General features: G+C 46.2%; 1 protein-coding gene across 3 annotated transcripts in view; it reads right to left on the reverse strand.

Annotated features, from left to right (window-relative positions):
- Nucleotides 1–1776: 1776 nt before the first annotated feature.
- ST3GAL5 (ST3 beta-galactoside alpha-2,3-sialyltransferase 5) overlaps nt 1777–22179 on the reverse strand; it is a 495924-nt gene continuing 475521 nt past the window's right edge. For all 3 annotated transcript variants that reach the window (XM_085642613.1, XM_085642614.1, XM_085642612.1), the window contains 2 exons: nt 5627–5785; nt 1777–4216 (listed from right to left, as the gene is read on the reverse strand). In XM_085642613.1, coding sequence (XP_085498739.1) covers nt 3950–4216; nt 5627–5785 — 426 coding nt within the window. In that variant the 3' untranslated portion in view covers nt 1777–3949. The remainder of the gene's footprint in view (nt 4217–5626; nt 5786–22179) is intronic.

Raw genomic sequence — 22179 nt, forward strand, 5'->3', positions numbered from 1 at the left:
ATAGATACCCTACGTTCCCGAAGGCTCCGCCGACGCTGGCGGCACTGGAAGACGTCCTATCGAACTCCTCCTCGCGCAAGCTGATCACGCGCATCTACAGGGTCACTCAATGCGCAACACCGGTTGCGCACGTGGATTCCCGGGCGTCGTGGGAGGGTGAAGCTGGCATAACTGTCACGGAGAAACAGTGGGAATACTGTTGCACCCAGCTTGAAAACCTGTCTCCTAATTATAGACTGCGGCTGGTCCACTTTAACTACTTGCATAAGATATATCGTACACCCATTCAACTCTTTAAGATGGGTTTACAGTCTGACACGAAGTGTTGGCGGTGCGGCGAGAGGGAGGCTACGTTCTTTCACCTGGCGTGGATGTGTGGCCCGGTGCATAGCTTTTGGGAAAAGGTCTTCCATATCGTGGGGCGGATGGTGGGCGCGACAATGGATCCCGACCCGCTTGTGGCCCTCCTGGGATTTGTGAAAAATATACCTAATACATCGCGTAGGCTTGTGGCCATTCTGTTATTGCTCGCCAAGCGTCAAATAGCGATTCACTGGAAGCGTAAGGCTCCCCCGAAAATATCAGGCTGGATAGGATCAGCGGTGTACTGTAGGGAACAATTGACCTCCTACTGGGACCAGATGCCGCAGCGCTCACGACCGGTTGATATATGGCAGCCCCTTGTGGACTGGCTGGCGGGGACGGAGGCGAATGATGGAGACTGAGCGACTGAGCTGGTTGACTGGTGATGTGGAGCAGAGGGTGTGGGGCTGCGTAATGGGGCTGGAACATGGTGGGGGTGCTCACCCCGATGCGAGTGGTCTGACGTCCAGATTGTGTTTGTTCATGGGCGGGTTTGCCCTGCGCTTGCACGGGCTTTGCAATAGATGACCATGGGGTGGTGATGGCAGGGATGTTGGTTCTTGATATGTGTCGCCTCCTGTTGACTCACGCTTCCAGTTGTTGCTGTTAAATATTGCAAAATGTAATCCTCCTGGTATTAATCTGGTGTACGCCATGGATCCGCACTGGCGGTGTGCCGCTATGTATACACGCTGCCTGCCTCCGGGTTGTTGGCTGAATAGCAGTGTACACCCTGTTGGAACAATAAAGTTAAAAAAAAAAAAAAAAAAAAAACTTTACCCAGGCAAAAAAAAAAAATTGTAATGTTCCTCCAGGTACTTTCTGACCACATTTAATGACAAAATAAAAGGCTAGCACGGGGATTTGTACTTGTTGTAAGGGATGTGCTTTATTTTTTATTCCGAGGTAAGCGGAATACCGCGGATTAAAAAAGGCAGATGGTATACAGCAACAACCCACAAACCACTGTAGGATTACAGGCTCAAACATTCTGTCAGTTATAGAACAGTTCACAATGGGATAGGTGGGCAATCACTGAACGGGCAGCCTTCAGACAACCAGAAAGATCCAACAATTGAAACTAACACGGTTTAGCTGATGACAGCCAATCAGAATTAACAAAACAGTCTGAAATACCAGGCTATTTCAGCCAATGACAGAAAACGTCTTGGTAGAGATCTTCTGATTGTTTAATGGCAGCTAACTTCCAAAAACCCGCGCCTCACCAGACTGTTTTTGGTTTATGCAAAGATGCAAGATGTGGTTTTCCGGTGTTTAGTGAAAAAATATATATAGTATTTTTTTTTTTTATAGTCTGACTGACGCAGATTCCCAATATTTGTTTTCTTTGCAAATTATTCCACCGGTGAAAGGGCAGAAGTCGCCAACCATGAATTTAGTCCTAGTCAGGGGTACCGGTAAGTATATTACTCCGTATTGAATTTAATCAGTTGTTTGATTATCCAAGACTGTAAACATCATGTGTGTTTAGATTTACAAATTTTGATGCAGAACACAATGGCCAATGCTGAGGGAATACACTAACAGAACATAATTTAAAGCACCCTGAAACTCGTAGTGGGGTGTATGCACTTGTGATTTTCTCACAATATGAAAAAGATTACACATAAAAAAACAATCCTACAACTTACTTTGTATGGTATAACAGTGTATGTTCATTATCTTTTTTTTTAACAATAATTACATCTATGTAGCAGTAGTCCTGTAATTATACATTGGGGAACACAGTATAGTCCCGTAGTTGGACAGAGAACACACTGGTTTTCTTTCATCTTGCCCGACTAAATACAATACAAACTGGCAGACATGGCACATTTAGGAAACAAGGAACAATATCCGCTGAAGCATGCAGCAGGAAAGATTCATTCACCAAGAGAATCTAGAGACCACACACACCTTCATCAGCTTTTCACTGAAGGGTTTTACTGTCCAACCCAAAGCACAAGCAGAATATTTCCACTGATGAACGCCTACTTGTTGGATTCTGGACTTCCAGGCAAAAGCTCATGAATATAGGCCGCTTACTAAAGAATCCACAGGGAGCTACACTTTGAAATCTTACCTAGTTAGTCAACTAGCAGGGTTGGACAGGGACAGAAAATAGGCTCGGGCACCAAATTAAAGTGGTCCGATTAGTGAATTACATAGTGAAAAAGTGGCTGTATTTTCAAATTGGGGAAGTTCTGAACTTGTAAAGACACTGTAGAAGAGCTTCGCAAGTTATGGAAGACTGCATTGATTTTTTAAATCAGAGAACTCATGCATAAAAACCGGCAGAGTAGACCAAAAAAGAGGCCCACAAACAGCCAGAACCACGTCCCACACACTGACCTGTCCGACCAGCCCGTCCGGCACTGCCTGACTGCCCTATAGGCCATTCCGACCATGCCAAGTAGTGTTGGAAATGAGCATAATTACTACTGTACACGGTTTCCAACTAGCAGGCTGTGCTCCCTGCCATGTACTTCTAAGAAGCCCAGTAGGCTCCTGGTCCATTTATTAGGGCTTGGAGACTCCGGTCCCTTGTATTCTTAGCCTTCAGCTGCGCTCTTAGCAGGGAATTGCAGATGGGTTGCATCACAAGGTAAATTTGCTATCCTCTCACTGGGTCCTTTTCCTCCCAGATAGTCAAAGAGGCTGATGGCCTGTTTTGCCCTCAGACCCACACTAAATTTGGAGGGCGGGAGCAATTAATAAATTCGGAATTCTGTAAAAGTATCCCATCTCAGAGGCTGATGCCCTTAAAGGGCAACAGACAACAATGAACTAGGTCCACGGAGCCTTACTGACTGGCAGGCAGTATTAATGAAGTACTGGCAGGGGGCTGGGGACACTGCGAGCTCATGCCTGTTGCATGGATCGTCTGTGTGCAGTGGGAAGGCACACAGCTATCTAAACACTGCCTAGATGCAGCAGGCAGAGAGGGTTGCAGAGTGGGAGCGGGTTTGTCCCAGTGAGGGAGTGCACCGAGCCAGCTCAAAGCTATTGCCTGCGTCTCAAGGCCAACCCTCAAAATCGTGCCAGGTGTGTACATTATCATGGAGAATGTGTTTCCTCAACAGATAAATACATCTCAAAACCACTCGGAGCTTCGATCTTTTAAAAAACTTTCATTAAAAAGAGGAAAACACAATAAAATAGAAGAGGTTACACAGTAAACCACTGCAGACATACTGGTCACATCTTGTTCTTTAAAATCCAGGTCTTTTTGTCTTCATCATCAGCATAAAATGCCCCGTGTCCACCTAATTATCACTATTTCAAGGCATGGAATCTGCAATCCTGAGCACCAAACAAAATATTTGCTGTCAGGAGGCGTGTTGAGTGCAGTCAAATGTTGCAATCTTTGTAAATTCATTAGGTTTCCGTCCGTGAATTAATATTTAACATATTTACAGAAACAAGCCTCAAATAAATAAAAAAAAACAATCTGTTAGCGTCAGTGATAGCAAGAAACCTAAACAACCATTGCTTTCAAAGTCTTTTTTCATCCGAACACTGATAAGGCAATCACAAACGCCTGTCTGGGACATAACACAGAACTGATCGTGAATTTCAACTCCAATCATAGCCTTGCATCACTGCAGAAGTCGCAGTGGATTCCCCCGGTGATGTCTTTCACGACCCCCTCTTTAACCAGTTTTTGTAAAAGCTTTGTTTCTTGAGTGACGTCATGCATATTGAACCCGTTCATCTCAGCCATGCAGCGGTCATCATAGTAGTGCAATTGTGCGCCAGGCTGGCTGAGGTCGTATCCGAAACCCGCCAAACTCACTTCATCGCAGAGATGGGTGGCCAAGATCACAGCTGTACATCCCAACGTGGGCACATTCTGAAACAGAGAACACGATAAAAGGCCGGTAAAACAGGTGCAGATACAGCCCCTTCCCTTCAATTCCTAACAGACTTTCAGAGAAAATATCTTCCCAGACTCTTCGTACTAGCACCAAGCCCTTTCAGGGCTTGCAGGTTCTAATATGTTACATGAATCAATGAATTAAAGACAACAGACAGGATAGCAGACATCAACTAAGCAGGTGGGTCATTTCTGGGACTGGGTTTGCAAAGTCCATCTTTATACTTAGACCAACTTGTAAGTCTGTAGCTCAGTAGCTCAGTGCCACTGGTTAGGAGTGACAGTATTTCTACAGAGAAGTCAGCTATGTCCCTGTACATATACGTTTTGGATTCAAACGCCTTTTGAGGCCTTCTTTCCAATGCCGAGACCCAGGGTGGTGATGATCCACGCAGGTACTAACATGATCTCCTTTATATCAAAAAGTAGGGGCACCAACTTCCCACAGTTCCAGAGAAGTGGGCACGTCTACAAGGTCTGTTCCCCCTAGTCTCCCACATGGCAGGCATTGACAACACGCAAGTGGACAACCCCAGCAAGCTCTGCATTGAGACAGATGCAGGAGCACTTTCCAGTCCGGTAACAGGTTGATAATGGAGAGTCTACAGACCAAGAACAATAGTAACAATAATTCTTTAACGCCTTACATGAACACAACAGGGAGACCTGCTACAGTCCTGCAGATTGTTGGCATAGGCCCGAATTAGTCTGTATTCTTTGTGCCTATTTCCATTATTCAACGTATGCCAAATAGTCCCTGTTCTGCATTTAGGCTTTCCATGTTCATCTCAATTCGTGTTGCAAGTGGAATTTTATAGGCCCACATTATTTTCACCCCTGAAGCTCTCTGGTCCCTCGGATTCAAGCCCCCGTAGCCCTCTCATCTCTTTTTCCTCAGTCTAGGCCAACAGCAGCACTGTCGCGTGATCGCCGTCCAGACCCGACTAACACCATGACATATCGCTGGTTCCACACATTATGCTTCAGTCACAACTGGTGTCTCCGTCCACCTTGGACACTTCCTATACCCTGGCTTTTGCTCTTAAATATGGCCAAACCACTGGGTTTGTCTGAAGTATGCAGTGTACAGTACTTATGTTGTAAAGAATAGACCCCACCTATATTTGTAGCTATATTGGAACAATGGAGAATATTTGCATATTTAAGAACGTCATGTGGATCCAGCTGATATTTAAGAGACATGGAAATTTCAACAATACACCCAGAATTCCCCAGAAACGCTAATTCCACCTCACCTTATTAATCTACAATAAAATGCACCCAATCAATAAGGCCCCAGTAAATCATTTTAAGTTAGTGCACATCTTGTGCAGCCGCTACAGCTATTAAGGAATTAACAAACATACATCAAAAGCACAATCATACCTTGTCCCAGCCCCACCATCTATCACGTGGTTCCGGGAACTGAAGTAGATCAATGGCGGTCTCTTTGAGGATGAGTGGATTAAGAATTCGAAACTGCTTCGCTTGCACTGGAATGTTCTCAGCTACCTGCCTCCAGAAGAACATCCGATTCCACATCGACTAATGTAGCAAGAAAACAAGAGTCATGAGTGCTTTTTTTTTTTCTCCTAACCTTTCTACATACACTTTTCATACCATAAATCAGTTTATACTAATCACTGACTGGATTCAACTCCTGGCATAAAAAATATGCGACTGCTGAATACAGCAACAAGCCGGGCACATCACATGCGGACATTCTCATTATGGGTGGATAAAGCTTTAAACTTCCACTGCAAAAGTTATGGAAAGTTCGGAAAATTCACCATTCAAAGAACGACATGGCCGCCTTCAGTAGGAGACAATTTCCTCCAACCAATGGGTCACTCTAGAAAAGTAGGTTATATGGACGCAGAAAATTGTTTGGTGGTGGAGACGACATTAACTCTGAGACAATTTTCCCAGTAACACCCTGTGGCGGGTGGCCATCTAAAATAAATGACCACTCACAAGGAGAAAACAAAAGAAAATGTACTCCTACAAACACTAGGAGGATTGGAAATGGTAAACACTAGCTCATACTTCTTGGGGCAAAGCACAATAACACCTAGCGGACATTATCAAGGTAATCATAGAGAAGGTGATAGGCTGGAAATATGCAATTTGCATAGAGTAAACTTATCACAGCTCCATTTGTGGTCTGTATTGACAGCCCAGCCACCTTATCCAAATTCAATAAAAAAAAAAAATAAAGGAATTTTGGATATCCAAACTCAAAACACAAATCCCCTTCCCGAAATCCCCCTTCAATTTGTGAAGCAAGGCACCAATTATGAACTTAATTACCTACCTTTAACTCCAGTTCTCCAGCATTGGTATCTTTCGTAGATTCACATGCATGCTTGAATCATTTACCGTTATAAGGCTGGAAATCCAACATAATTGTAAGAGAAATATACACTGCCTTAGCCCCAACAGTTTTTGTTCAGCAGAACATCCAACCCCATGTGAAACAGATCAAACTTCAGCCAATGAGGCGTAAATGGTGAACTCTACTCCTCCTGGAGGCCAGAATATCTCAGATTTCTTAGAACCTATATGACGGATGGTAAAAGTATATGTATAAACAAGATGGACAAGTCCTTTTACGAGGTAACTGTGGTCAAATGATCCTTGCCACTACCTTCAATACAAAGGAGTGCAAACAACTGTAGGTAGTTTTTACGAACCCCTCACCCACCTACCTGGTAAGTGGCATGCTTCATCATCGGGGTCCAGCTGGATCACCTAATGCAATCCAGCTGTGCTTCAACGCCTGAGTTACAGCGGAGCAGGTTGTTTGTGAAGAACAGTGAAGTGATATGTGAAGTGCAGTTACGAATTAAAAATGTCTCTAGGAATAACCCTTATAAAAGTTTTATTAAAAGGGTCCTAGGACATATGTAAAAACAACGTCGGGATCTCTAAGAGGTATAGTATGTACCTCGGTATCCCTTGAATTTTTGGGTCTACTAGTTTCAGCCTTTCGATTAGTTCATAAGGCTTTTGTCAGGACCAAAATAGTGAGTGACCAAAAAAGTGTCCATGTAGGTGTAAATATCAGCACACACCCTAAAGTGTGCTCTTCGTGTCAGCGCTCTAGACGATTAAGGTGAGGTATCCCCACTTCTTGAAGACATTTTGTTATTTGCTGGAGTTCTCAGTCATAGCAACCAGACAGGGAGAGACTGAGGGAGCCTGCCTGCTTGTTTTGATTCCCAGCTAAACATTACAGAGAGACAGCCGCTTTGTTCACCATCGTCCAGTCCCCCAGTACTTATACCTCCTCAGTGTGTGGGATCTTGTACCTCCTTGTTTGGCAATGTAATAAATGGAGGTTGTGTTGAAAGGTACTGTTCAGTAGTCTCAGGAGCTGCATCTCGCAACTCCAAAAATTTGAAGAGGGATTTCTTCTCTTCAAACAACATGCCTGGAAAGTTCCTTCATATGCATCCCCAACCATCCACGTAAAAGTCTCCTGTCAAAATGATCATGTCTGTTGTCCATGTTGAGGTTTTCTGGAAAAACCAACACACTAGGGCTATCTAGAAGTATCAAGTGACTCAACATCATTCCACCTACCTGCTGCTTGCTGCCTCAGCAGTTTCAGTTCCTGTTAGCTCATTCGATCTATCTGCGAAACTGAATGAGCCCTATGCAAGATAACATGATCCTGCTGGTGCGGTTTGGCCTCGTAGGGCTGCTCACAGTGCTCTTCACACTTGCTGTTCACAAGCCCCTCTGCAATCTCCACTGCCGAGCTATCTCTCCGGTGGTTCATAGTCTGTGCTACATTGCAAATCCAATTGTGTTGAACTTAACTGGTCTGCTTCTGGTCCCCTGGATCAGTTCAAAGAAAAATAACCCTTGAAACAACTCATTGTACAGTGTAACCGAACAAGGAGCTGGCTTGGTGGAGTCCAGGAGAGTTGATGAAAAGGTCAAAATGTTACCAATATGGTTCTAGTTCAGTGAGTAAAACGTAAACAGTTACACCCAAGTGGTACACCTGACACATACAGCAAATGTTTTTGGTAACAATTTTAAATCCAACTACCATTTTGTTCTGAGCCTGCAGCCATTTCCCACCTAGTTTGCCCACTTTATTAAATTGCATGAAACCTACCATGTGGTGGTTGCCACCCACCGGCAGCCCAAAAAAAAGGCCAAACCAATTGGTGCCACCAGAAACCAGTAACCAAACCTCATGAGTCATCAGAATAACAGAAAAGAAAAAGAAACAAGTAAGAAAAAAGGACACGATTTTAATTCTTCTTGCCCACTCACGACCAAGAAGTAACCTTTGAGAGATCATTCCTCTGACAAGGAGGTTTAGTTGTGTTCACAAAGAGCAACAAACTAGCAAACTTGCTATTCAACTCAAAGAACAGTGAAACCTCTCCTGCCCTCCCCCTTAGGCTCAATGCAGCCGACCCGATATTGAAAGTCAATGAAGTATGTCACAAACCCATTTAGTAAAACATTACTTAACATGTAACCATATGTTCATAGCGTGTATTGCAGTAGATTCACAACTACGCATATTCTTGCCATCTACTTTTGGGCCCGGACGTTTGCAACTTGTTTTTCTTCAAAGAAGTTTGTGTCTCAAGACATGTTGTGTCTCCACCATTGGTGCACAATACATTGGCACCACCTCAGGGTGGGCGCACATGAATCCACAGCACTACAAGCTCCAATTAGATGGTTATATGGAAACATTTTAAGTTCACAGCATGTGTGGCTCTGCATAGCCTTAAGCTACTTCCACTGCAAAGTAAGGGCTAGAGTGAGCATACGACTCAGATGTTCCAAAGAGTGTTCGTAGGAAAACTTGACCATCTAAAGCCTGCTGACGTGCTATAACGTCTATGCAATAATGCCTGGTGAAGGTGTGTGGTGTTCACCAAGTGACAGCTTTTCAGCTATCCATTACAGGGATTTTATACTCAGAAAAGCTAGAGTGGCTCCCTTGTGACGAGTAAAATGGGCTCTAGGGGGCACGGGGAGTGCATGCTTGACCATAGCCAAACTGTATATATTTGATGATACATTTCACACTGCCTGCAATAGAGATGGTTACACACTTGTAGGGTTCGGGAAGGCTTTAAATAATTGAAAGTACTTCTTAAATGGGTTAGTTCTATCAATATAATATATGCGAGTGCACTCTTTACATCTGGCATGGACGGTCTTTTCTGCCACAAGACTGGTTGCAGGAAGAAGAAAGGAAGAATAATGGTTTGCTTCATGTGAAAAGATGTGACCACGTTTGGCAGAAATCTGGGGTTGGAGCAAAGGACCACCCTATCCTTGAACTTTTAAGAGCTTGAAGCTCACTAATTATTCTGTGAGAGGTGATGAGGCCAGTTCATCCACAGTGCATGGTCCATGGATTGTGGGTGGGAGTAACTGGAAGCAAAGTTTTGGCATTTTGACTTTTTGGGAGTGGCAAACAGATCAATAGTTGCGGTCCCTCACTTCTGGAAGTAGCTGTGAAGGACTTGTAGGTGGTGTTCCTATTCGTGGCTTGTTGATGAGTCTTGCTGAGAAGCTCTGCAAAATCGTTCTCTACTCCAAACAAGTGCTTTGGCAACAGGTGATTGTTACTGTGTTGTCCAGGGCCACATCTCCTGAGGCCGTGCAGAGAACTGGGGGGTGGGTTCACCAACTTCTGGATGCAACACATGGCTGCCATGTTGCCTTTCATTAGGAGGACTGCTTTGACTTGGATGAGTTTGAAGAATGCTCTAATGACTAGACGAATGACTAACATGTTCGGGTAGCTTATGTGATGACCCTGGTGCTTAGGAGTCCACGTGCCTTGTACATTCATTTCGTGTAGGTGAGCACCCCCACCCCAACCCACAAGAGATGAGTCAGCAGTAATGGTCACTTGCAGAAGTCGATATAGAAAGGGTCTTCTGAGCAACAGGTTATTGCTGTTCCAACATAGAGTACGCTGATCCTTGGTTGGTACTTATACTAGTTTCTCCCAATGCCCTTCAGCTCGGATCCACTGCCTCAAAAAGGCATTCCAGAGAATGAGCATGTGGAATGTTGACCAATCGCTATGCATGCAGCCATCAACCCTAATAGTTTCAGCACAGTTCATACAGCGAAAGGACATTGTGTCTGAAAAAGAAGCAGAAGCAGTTGGAATAGCATCCACCTCTTTGATGTACTATGCTTTCCGTCTCAATGCATTTAAGATGGAAGCCAGGAAAGGCTAGACCTGCTGGGGTTAAAGTTGTAACATTTGTGTTGATTTGGAACTGTGAAATAGACAATGCTGTTTTGAGTGTGTGTTAGGCATTAATGTCAACCAAGAATGGAAAAACATGTATAGCATTTCTGAGCAGATTCACTTTTAGTACTGTTAGGCACTTGCATTAGGGTGTGTGAACACTCCTGGATATGTAGTGACTTCTAACGGTCATACCTTGAACTGCAAGAGTTGTCCACTTACCACAAATTGAAGGTACTTTTGATGTGCTGGGTGGATCAGGATGTGAAAGAATGCTGACATGAAGTTGCCTTCTCTGACCCTTTTGGAGGTGGGGGGCCTGAAGCGTTGAGGCCTGGTTTCTCTTGAAGACCAGCCTGCACCTTTCTGGGATTGAGATAAACACTAGAGTTGGGAAACTTGGTGAGGATTTTGCCCAAATTTTTATGCATAAACATTTGTTTCTGCTTTGAATCGAGCACTTAGACATTTTCTCAAAGAATGTCTGCTTGGTGACGTCTGATTTTAGTGTTGAGGTTGACTTCAGTTTTAGTTTCATTGCCAGTGGTGGGGGAGCATTTGCATCGATTTCGGTTCAGATTGTGGCTTTTCGGGATCTCACGGTAGAGGCAATTGCAAAAAGAGATTGGCTCGGCTCCATTGGATGGGGATTATGCTGGTGTCTACCCATCCTCTCGAGTTCTGTGGGCCCCAGTTGGGGGAACCTAACCCAAAGAGTTCAGCAACTACTGCAGGAGCACAGCACTGCCTCAGTCAGAGGGCCTTTTCGGTACTCGAGACATACCTTGCTGGGTGCCTGTGGTATTGAAGAGATGCAGGGTGTCTAATTGTTCTACGGGTACCGGGGCTGGCGCCTGTTTCACGGAGAGCTGTAGGAATTCCTCCTTCTTGGAAGCTTCGAAGAAGACTGCATTCGGACTCTCTCCCCCTGTCCTGCTGGAGGGCCTGGTCTCTTCCTCCTCGGTGGTACAAAAGGGGGTGGTGATGGAAGGAGCATCAGAACCAATCAAACACTCACACCCAGTCAACAGATCTGGGTTTGATCCATCACCGTTCTTTAGCCCACTGTGCCACCCCAGTTCAGACATGGCCATATGCAAATCAGCCTGACCCTGTGCCTCATGGGAACAATCCAGCCCGAACTGCCAAGCCATGCCTTCCCTGGACCGGAAACAAGCTTCCTAGGACCGGTTTCTGGCATTTCAGCCGTCTTCAGCCAGGCTTGCTTGAATCCAGTGGCAAAGTGAGCAAGGGACTCACGTCTGAGCATACCCTGCCAACTTATGGCGAACAAAGCAGTACAAAAGGGGGTGGTGATGGACGGAGCATCAGAACCAATCAAACACTCACACCCAGTCAACAGATCTGGGTTTGATCCATCACCGTTCTTTAGCCCACTGTGCCACCCCAGTTCAGACATGGCCATATGCAAATCAGCCTGACCCTGTGCCTCATGGGAACAATCCAGCCCGAACTGCGAAGCCATGCCTTCCCTGGACCGGAAACAAGCTTCCTAGGACCGGTTTCTGGCACTCTTCCTCCTCGGTGCCAGCAGGTCTTTGACCCCAAAGATGTCTGGCGTTTCTGACCAGGCGTGTTGCTGCATTTAAAACCTTTCTGTCCAGTTCCAGAAAGTCTTCTTGTATTGTATGACAGAAGATCTCCTCAAAGTCTGGTGAGAGACACAAATTACAGACATTGGGCTCTTTGGTTAGGCGACATTTGGTGTTACACCGAAGGCAAAAATGGAAGGCTGTACACTGCATACCCTCGCCCTAGCTGCAGTCTCCAAAGAAATACTGAGAAGACTCTTGGTTCATTGAGTACTGGTGTTAGGAAGCACGGTGCATCGAAGAATAACAATTGCTGACCATCTGTTTCAAAGTCCCTGTGTTGCGGTAAAGGGAATCTCAGAGGTGCAGAAATGGTATTTTCATGACTGGTTCAAATTGCGAATAGCTAGCACTGAGAAAACCAGTGTGGAACATGTTGCTACTGAAGCAGGATCCCTGAACATCTGAGCCCCATGGTGGTGGATAATCTGAGGTGGCGCCAATGGGCTGGTGCATTGTGAACCAAGAGTGGAATTACAAAAAGTGTTCTGTCTCAAAGTTCTGTGAAGAAAACCAAGTTGCAAACATGTGGGCCCAACACTACAGTCAATTTCCATAGGAAGAGTGTTTTCTTTGTTTTGCTAATATCTTTGGTGTCATCTGATGAATCTTCACAATACTTTCCCCAAAATGTCATCAACCTTAGCTCTTTCCTCGAAAGTGTACAGGTGATCCATCAAGCGGGGGATCAGAAATAGAGGGGTCCTAAAACTCTTTTTTACCCATGCAATTTCCATAGGACATATTGGACAATGATACAGAGAAAATGGCTGAACAGGACTACATCAAATGTGGCAGAAAGCTAGATTATTACTCAGAAAGCATGTTTTTGTGACTTGATGTAAATTTGTTGAGCAGTTTTTGAGAAACGGGAGCGCCCCGGATCCCCCGAGGCCTGGTAACGGAGTGGGCGCCGGGGCCTTGATCGTAAAGGCAGTTGGCGGCAGACCCCGGGCCCGCTGGTTGACACTCCGGAGGACCCCATTGTAGTTTACAGCGTACCGGCCGGGGCCCGTCTCGTGCTGCCCCAACCCCCCCCCCCCTCCTGGAGTGTTCCTGGAGCTGTGGGAACAGCTCCCGAAGCTCGAGAGACAGCGCACCGGAGCACTGATCCTGGGTTCACCCTGGACCCAACATCCGTTGTGGACCCGAGGAGGGGAGGTGTGGGACTCCCGCTTTGCCCGCGCCCCTCAGAGGAGCCAAGACCTGCAAACCCTGTATTCTGGGATCCAGCCTGTTACTAGCACACTGATCCAAGGCAGCCTGGGGGAGTAGCACAGATCAGCCGTCTCGGGGTGCTGAGACGCCTCTGATGAACACTGAGCCTACAGAGTGCCACACTCACTGTAGACACTGTTACTATAGGCGTCTGCCCAGCGCAGCCCTCACTGTGATCCACGCTAAAAAATCCGTGAGGTGGCAGCGCGGATGGTCGATGGTCCTCCTTCATCCTCTACTGACACAGCGCTGGGCCGGTTTCTCCCCCGGAGGGCCTGTCAATTGGCTTCTTGCGGCCTGGGATACATGGCTGTTCTATCGTGCGGTGGCCCATTCTTGTCTCCGCCCGCCCTGCACCCTTGGACCACGGCGTGAGTACTACTGGTTGGACATCAGCCGACGTGTGCTGTGGTTCGACGTTGTAGGTGGCCAGCTGCCCAGTCGCCAACTCTGAGGTCTGTCTCGTAGAGGTAGTGAGTGGAACCGAAAGCAGTGAGTGTGTGGTCGTTCGCCCAGAGAGGTGGTGCATCACGGACACCATATCTGAAACAGCGCTGGGGGCACAATGTCGTCATCACTGGGCTCCAAGTCCGTGCAGCAGAATAGACTTGACAGATAACGCGCTCCCCAAGACGTCACTGCCTGATTCCTCCCCTGCAGGCAAGGGTGGTGCAACACAGGGAGAAGTGGCATCGGAACCAACACTTAAGGACGTCCTGGAAGTGATAGCGGGTATCAAGACCTCCCTTGAGCATAAGTTGGATGCCATCACTGTAGAGGTCCACCTGCTCTGGGCGGACTTGAATAGGAATAATGAGCGTGTGAAGCAAATGGAACTTACCGCTACAAGCCTGGTGGAAGACACCTCCCAATTGCAACTGGAAGTCAAAGACTTGCAAACATTTCGGAAATTCGCTAAATCCAATATGGATGATTATGAAGGACGCCTGCGCCGCAACAACGGCCGTATCCTGGGTATCCCGGAAAAATCGGAAGGGCAGGCTACCGATATCTTCGTGGCGGACCTTATCCTCAACCATCTGCAACCCAAGGGGTTGGGGCAATTGTTCGTCATCGAGCGAGTGCATAGGGTTCCCGGAGGTCGACCGAGGCCCGGCCCCCCCCCCCTCGTCCGATCCTGGCTAGAGTCCTCAACTTTCGTGACCGAGATGTTATTCTCCAACACGCTCGGCCTTGAAGTACGAGAACGCGAAAATAACGTTCTTCCCGGACTTCACACAGATGGTCCAGAAACAGACGCTCGTTCCTCGGAATTAAGAAAACTCTGAGGGAGAAAGGCTACAAATACGCCATGCTATTCCCCGCCAGGCTCCGGGTGGAGGCGGATGGTAGAGCCTGGTTCTTTGAGCATCCGGAGTCTGCGGCGGAGTGGGGCTGGAGAACCGCTGACCGAGAGACCATTTGACGTTGTGGTAAAGTTGATTGGGAGGGGGCGGGGGGGGGGCGAGGGGGAGCTGTGCTGGGGGTTGGGGGGTGCGCTGATCGAAGACTCCAAGTCACACGGGTCCGATTGGGAGATTGACCTAAAGTTTAGATATTATTTACCCCGGACCTTTCTCACTGCATATCTTTGGGTGTATTTTGAGTTCGTTGTAATCGATTGAGCAATGGTATTTTTGATGGGAGGGGGGCACCACGTACCCCAATTTTCTACTTTTAGCCACGTTGGTGGAGCAACAGGCACTCTGCAAATTTAGTCATGGGCAGTTCGAAGCCCGGAGTGCAGGGGAGCAGGGTGGGGGGCGGTGAGGAGGGGCTGTTCTTGTTGTTTGATCATAAAACTTTTTACAGGTTCAGTTCAATCGACAATTCTGGGTATATACACAGAGCAGGAACCACTTGTTTACGGAATCTCAGATGGGTACTCACTGGGATGTAGGGGTTAGAGTCCTTAGCTGGAACGTCAATGGGCTAAAAGACCAGATTAAGCGTAGTATGGTGCATCAATATATCAAGCAACATGCCCCTGACGTCATACTGTTGGAAGAAACTCATCTGATTGGGAACACGTGTCAAGCAATGAATCGAGCGGGGTACAGGTTGGCTGCACATGCAGGCTTTACGTCTGGTTCACGAGGGGTGGGCATCCAAATTAAGAAATCGTTCCCCTTCAAGGTACAATCTATGTGGCCCGATAATAGGGGTAGATACATTGGCATTTCAGGTTTGTGGGAGGGACGGACGATCACCTGTGTTTCAGTCTATGTTCCCCGCAGTCTTCAGACCGAGACATATAAAGACCTAGGGGCGACACGGTTAGTGCTCCCTCATAATAGGGGAAGATTTTAACGCAGTGGTATCCGGCGAGCTGGATCGTCATCCCCCACGGGAAATCAGACCCGCACAGAGGTGGCTTTCTAACTTCCTCGAAGCTATGGGGCTGGTGGATGGTTGGAGGATGTGTAATCCGGATAGGGCCCAATATACCTTCCGATCTGGGGCCCATCTAAGTCTATCCCGTATTGACAATATCCTAGTCCCGGCGGCACAGGCAAGTGAGATCAGACACCTGGGCAGGGGCATCTCAGACCACTCTCCAGTTTGGATGCACATGGTCTTGGGCCACACAAATACAGTGAGAATAGCTCCCACAAATCCATGGCATTTACGAGACCCCACCATTCGGAAGAGGTTAATGTAGACCACGGAACATTATTCCCTAGTAAATGAGGGAACAGTGGACTCAGCCCAAACGTTATGGGAAGCCTATAAATCGGTGATCCACGGGAAGGCCTTATCCCTCATCACTGGTAGGAAAAAGGAAGCACAAAAAGACTTGGCGAGGGTGGAGGCACAAGTACTTACACTGGAGGAAGAGCTGGAACATACGGTGACGCTGGAGAAACTACTTCTCCTTAGCTTAAAGCAAGATGAACTCAAGGGGCTAGCAACTGACCGGGCTAAGGAGCACGGGAGAGAGACACAAAGTAGGATCTACGAGCATGGGGACAAGGCGGGGAAGTTGATTGCATGGTTGGATAGGAAGAAATGGGCGGACAGACTGGTACCCATGCTGACTGGGAGGGGAGCTGACACAATCACAGACCCGCAACGCATCGCAGATAGTTTTGGCAATTATTATCAGAAAGTTTACAGCATGGAGGGTCATTACATAGAGGGAGACAATGCGGCCCTACTTCGTGATATTGTACTCCCCGCCCTGTCTGATGCAGATCGCCATTACCTCGACTCCGACCTTTCATATGACGAAGTCGCTCAAGCAATACGCACAATCAAATCCGGGAAAGCGTCGGATCCTAACGGTATTCTGATTGAGCTGTACAAGCTACAGCCTGACAAGATAGCTCCTCGCCTTCACTCAATGTTTATAGATGGCAAAGAAAAGGGGATGCTTCCACTTGAGCAGAGAATCGCAAACATTGTAGCCATTCATAAAGATGGTAAACCTAAAGTCTGCTGCACATATTATCGGCCGTTATCACTACTTAATGCCAAGCCCAAAATCTTAGCTAAAATATTGGTGACGCGCCTTGTAAAAGTGATAGACACCCTGATGCACCCCGACCAGTCTGGCTTTATGCCTCACCGCAACACTGCCCTAAACCTGCGCAGGTTGCATGGAGTGTTGGGCAGAGCATCAACCATCTTGGAACCGGCAGTCCTGGTGTGGCTAGGCGCTACCATGGCCTTTGACATGGTAGAGTGGCCTTATCTCTTTGCGGTATTGGACAAACTGGGATTTGGCCATGAGTTTGTTGGCTGGGTTTGACTATTATATTCAAAACCCATGGTCCGAGTTGTTGTGAATAACCGCATGGCGGCAGCCTTCAAACTTAGCCGTGGAACACGTCAAGGGTGCCCTCTATCTCCACTCCTCTTTGCCTTGGCACTGGAGCCTTTGGCGGTGTGGATCCGTAGAGATTCAATGATCCGCAGTATGCGTTGGTCCCCGAGATGGGAAGATAGGATCTTGTTATACGCAGATGGTATTCTGCTGTATTTGGCCTCCCCAAGAGCCTCGTTGATATGCCTCCTAGATATTCTTGCGGTGTTTGGCAGATATTCCAGATTTACCATAAACTGGTCTAAATCCGTGCTCTTTGTTTTGCAGGGAGATCTGCCAGTCCTCCCAAAAGACTGCCCGATACAGATTGCTTCGGAAGGCTTCGCTATCTCGGTATCTTCATTACCTCCGATCTGGCGCTTCGCCTTACCGCAATCTTTTACCACCAACACAGAGGTTGAAAAGTGTTATCGGCCACTGGAAGTCCTTGCCTCTCTCTTTGTTGGGCAAGACGGTTCTTTTCAAACTAATGGCCCTGCCCAGTTTCCTTCATGCCCTTCAGAATTCCATGGATCCAGTTCCCAAATTGTATTTTAAAGAGATAGAATCGCTACAGAGAACTCTCTTATGGGAAGGCAAGCCTTGGATCGCCCTAACCAAACTCACCCTCAATTGGTATGACGGTGGCATCAGTCTACCGGATATTAGGAAATATTATTGGGTGGCCCAATTGACAGCGATCAATCAAGGAAGGTATGGCCGCGTGGATGATCCAGGGTATGCCATGGATAGATGGCTTCTCCCTGGTGGGGACTATAATAGAGCTCTCTATTCTAAACCTCGTAAATACACCCTCACGGGCCCAACCGCACAAGTGTGGCATGAGGCGAACAAACACCTGGATGGGACCGTACGCTCACGCTAGCAACTCCTCTCTGGAGCACCAAACGGCTGGGGAACCTGTGGCAGACTAAAGGGTTCGACAAATGGGACCTCATTGGTATCTCCCAGATCAAGGATCTTTGGGTTAAGGACGGGATCCTCTCCTTTGCCACTCTCCAGCAGCAATACAGCCTGGCGGGCGCCGAATACTATAGGTACCGTCAGGTTCGACAAGCGCTCCATGCCCACCTAGCCCGTAAGTCTTCCCTCCCTGACGCATCCCCCCTCGAGGATAGAATACTTGACGGTCATCTCCCCGAGAAAGCCATCTCTCTGATCTACAAGAAACTGATAAACAACATGGAAGACCCTCTCCAGTCCCTAAAGGACAAATGGGTTAATGACTGCCTAGAATTAGACGAAGAAGACTGGCGAGAGGCGGTCTCCTCCCGAGGGAAGTGGTGGTCCAGGCAAGGCTGCGGCTAGTGCAACTAAAAATATTGCACAGCGTTTATGTTACTGGGCCGGGCTTGGTACGCATGGGGAGGACGGATAGTGGTGAGTGTAGACAGGGTTTGGGGAGGTGGATACGTTCCTTCACATTATCTGGGAATGTGAACACATACAAACATACTGGAAGCCCATACACCACACACTTCAGGAGGTGCTCGCAGTAGACCTACAGCCCTACAGCCTGAGGCAAGACGCTGCCTCCTAAATGTTTGGGAACCAACTGACCTCACCTCCCACAAGAACCTATGGGTTACTCTAGCACTCATGGTGGCCAAAAGGAACATAGCACAACTCTGGGGGGCCCACCAACCTCCAACATTAGGGAAATGGCAGACGGATTTGGATTGGTTCATGTTCCGGGAAAAATTAGTATATGTGGCCATAGGGTGCCCTGGGAAATGGAACAAAGTTTGGGAGCCCTGGAATTCCTATAGGGGAGATATTTGTGCTCCCCCACTACCCCTAAATGATGACGAGACTCTTGCAAACCCTTAATGTGGATCTTCCTTTACAATGCTCTGATTTTCTGTTGTACAGTTCCGGAAATGGAAAGATGTATGGTCTCCTGCTCATGTGGAAAAGATGATATGTAATGTGGATTTGTTTCTCAATAAAAAAAGATTAAAAAAAAAAAAAAGGAAAAACATGGAAATTCACTGGGAAAAAAAGTTAAAGTGGAGTTATACGTAAGTACGTCACTAAGATTTCAACTTCAGTATTTAAAAAAAACCTTTGGAATTTTGGGAACATCAAAAATTTCAGTGAAGTTATATGAAGGTCTTTTAATAATAAGAAAACTACGGTTTAAAAAATAACAAAAAAACACTGAAAATTCACCAGTTATATGTAACTGACAAGTAGAACTTGCACAGCTGATCGCATCTGAAATATATAGTGGTGTTAGTTATACTTATGTTGTCAGTAGTTACATATAATTGGTGAAATTCAAGGATTTATTTTTGTTGCTTTAAAACAGTAGATGTGTTATTGTTAGAAAACTTACGTATTACTCAACTTTAACCTGTGTTTTTTAGTGATTATGCCATCAAGTACTTAGAATAAGACGCCTCTGCAGCAATGAGGACACTACATTAACAGGAGCGTGCTTGATTATTTCAAATGCAAGGCTATCCTCTAGCACCAAATTGGCAGGTCTTTACAGTTAGCCAGGGAAGCACTTTCTTGAAATACCAACAGCAGAAACAAAAGTAAAAGAATCCCATTTATGGCTGACTAGTGTCCATCAGCTTTTAACTACAGAAACGTAATGCAAAAAATGTTTCCCTTATTAGCCACTAGTGAAAAATCGCAAAAGGTTTTTCCAAAACCGCTGGTTATTCCTTACTTGAGAGCTCTCAATTTATGATCTCTTGTTGTTAAAGCTGAACTCAAGCAAGCTGTAACAGATGCAGAGGCTCACTGCTGTGATTCTAAAAGGTGCACCACATGTGAGTACCTTTTACAAACATCATCAGTAACTATTTCTGTTACGCCAAGGACTTATGGAATAAGACAGCTTCCTACGTGCTGCTCAACATGCATTATTTATGTGATTCAGTGCCAACAACAAAGCAGTAAATGTGTAGGCCAAACAGTAAATGAACTCTGTACACCATTTAGGAACCACAAATCACCAAAAATTAAGGAACTTGACCAGCCGGTAGCCAATCATTTTAACATTGCAGACCATTTGCTTTTTGTAGTATCGAGGACTGTACAAAAAAATAACTTTTTCGTTGCTACTAATAGTAGGGACTCCCCCAAAGCCCCCCCCCCCCTCTGCAACAGCTGTATTGCCTAGCGAAACATGAGTTGCAGCGCCGTCCATTGACCTGAGAAGGATGAAAAGCTCAGTTGGCCCCCACAGCATTGTAAACCCTGAGCTTCTCGCTGCATGCTGAGCTCTGTAGTACGTGCAATAACCTAGAGGTCTGTTCTACTGGATTCAGGAGGATTGAAGACAGAATCAGGTGGTCTTTCAACCTTTATCAAACCCCCACAGTCGCGTGTGCTCTCTTTCTTTGATTTTTGTAGCAGGAGCTTAGATTCATTTATCTCTCTAAATGTCTGGGGCAAGAGACATAGCCTCGAAAGGTTTTGGAGGCAGAGGGTGAAACTGCCAATTCTGTTGCGGAGCTGAACAACAAGTTGCTTACCTTCTGGAATGCCTTATCGTGTAGACAGGATCTAGCTGCAGATTCCTTACCTTAGAATTCAACCCCGGTGCCAGACTGGAGCCAGAATTTATTTTCCAGCGTTACCTATGCATGTCGCAAGATAGCATTTTGCAACTCCGTAGTGATGTCGACCATCAGATGTGATGTTGACGAAGTCCATATATAGCTCCTCCTGACGCACTTACGTCAGTTTCTTCAGTGACTACATTCCGTGCCAAAACGCGGAGATACTTACAGAAACTGGCCAGAGAAACAGAGTGCCAATAAAGAAATACATCTCTCTCAATAAAGACATATCTACAAGGACGAGTATTCCAATATCAAGAAGGAGGAATATCCGAATATCAAGCAGGATATTTTAGGTAGGAATAAATCAGTTACCAGAATGGGAAGGATCAATAAGGAATCTGTGGCTGGATCCGGTCTCTGCCAGATAAGACTTTACCGGAGGTAAGTAACTTGTTCATTTGATAGAGAAATCTAGCTGAATTAGATAAAGCAAAATCATACCTGGAAGAGGGCCTGCAAAATGATTAGATCAAAATCCCTGAGTAGAACTAGCCGGTGTCTAGCTGGAGCATAAAAAGACAGAAGAGACCAGCTGCTCTAAGGCAGGATGGGTAGAAAGAAATTGCTCTGCAACCCAATAACTGTGGTAGAACCCAGAGGTAATGAAAGCAGAAGATAGAAAAAGCTGTACTCCTGGCAGAGGAAGAGAAATGCATCTGAAGACAACATTCCACCTCAACCTAAAACAAGTGCACAGGCACAACAGACCCTGAAACATGGCTGGCAGCGTGGAAGGAAACCCAGGACAGAAGGCAACGCTAGTGAGGTTCATAGAAACCAAAAGAAGGGAAACCATAACCCATGCACAAGGAAGAGTATGGAGCAATACTCTAACAAGGAGACTGAAAGGACAATAACGTTCTAGATGCAGAAACAGAGGTTGTACCTCTAGAAGCACCCATAAGATAATCATATGGGGAAGAAAAGGAGGACACTGGTAATTGGAAGAGGAGGAGGATATATAAATATATATATATATTCACAGAAAAAAACATAGGTTTCAGGGGTGCTATAGTTAGCTGGACATTTCACTCCTACAAAACCACTGAAATTCCTCCGTTATAGTTAGTTCTACGAACTATAACTCACGCACCCGCAATCCACTGCTGATGACGTCACATATTACATCTACTGGATGATGTCATCAGTGATGTCATTTGAGATATCATCAGTGATGTCACTGACCATGTCATGAATGATGTAATATGTGACATCATCAGCAGTGGATTGCGGGCGCGCGAGTTATAGTTCGTAGAACTAACTACAACGGAGGAATTTCAATGGTTTTGCACGAGTGAAATGCCCAGCTAACTATAACACCCCCGAAACCTATGGTTTTTTCAGCGAATTTTTCAGCGAATTTCTAAGGTTTTTTTAAATGCTAATTCCTAACTATAACATGTCTGAAACCTATGGTTTTTTCAGTGAATTTCAAAGGTTTTTTAAATGCT

The sequence above is a fragment of the Triturus cristatus genome, chromosome 2_2 (assembly GCF_964204655.1).
Source record: "Triturus cristatus chromosome 2_2, aTriCri1.1, whole genome shotgun sequence".
Lineage (NCBI taxonomy): Eukaryota > Metazoa > Chordata > Amphibia > Caudata > Salamandridae > Triturus > Triturus cristatus.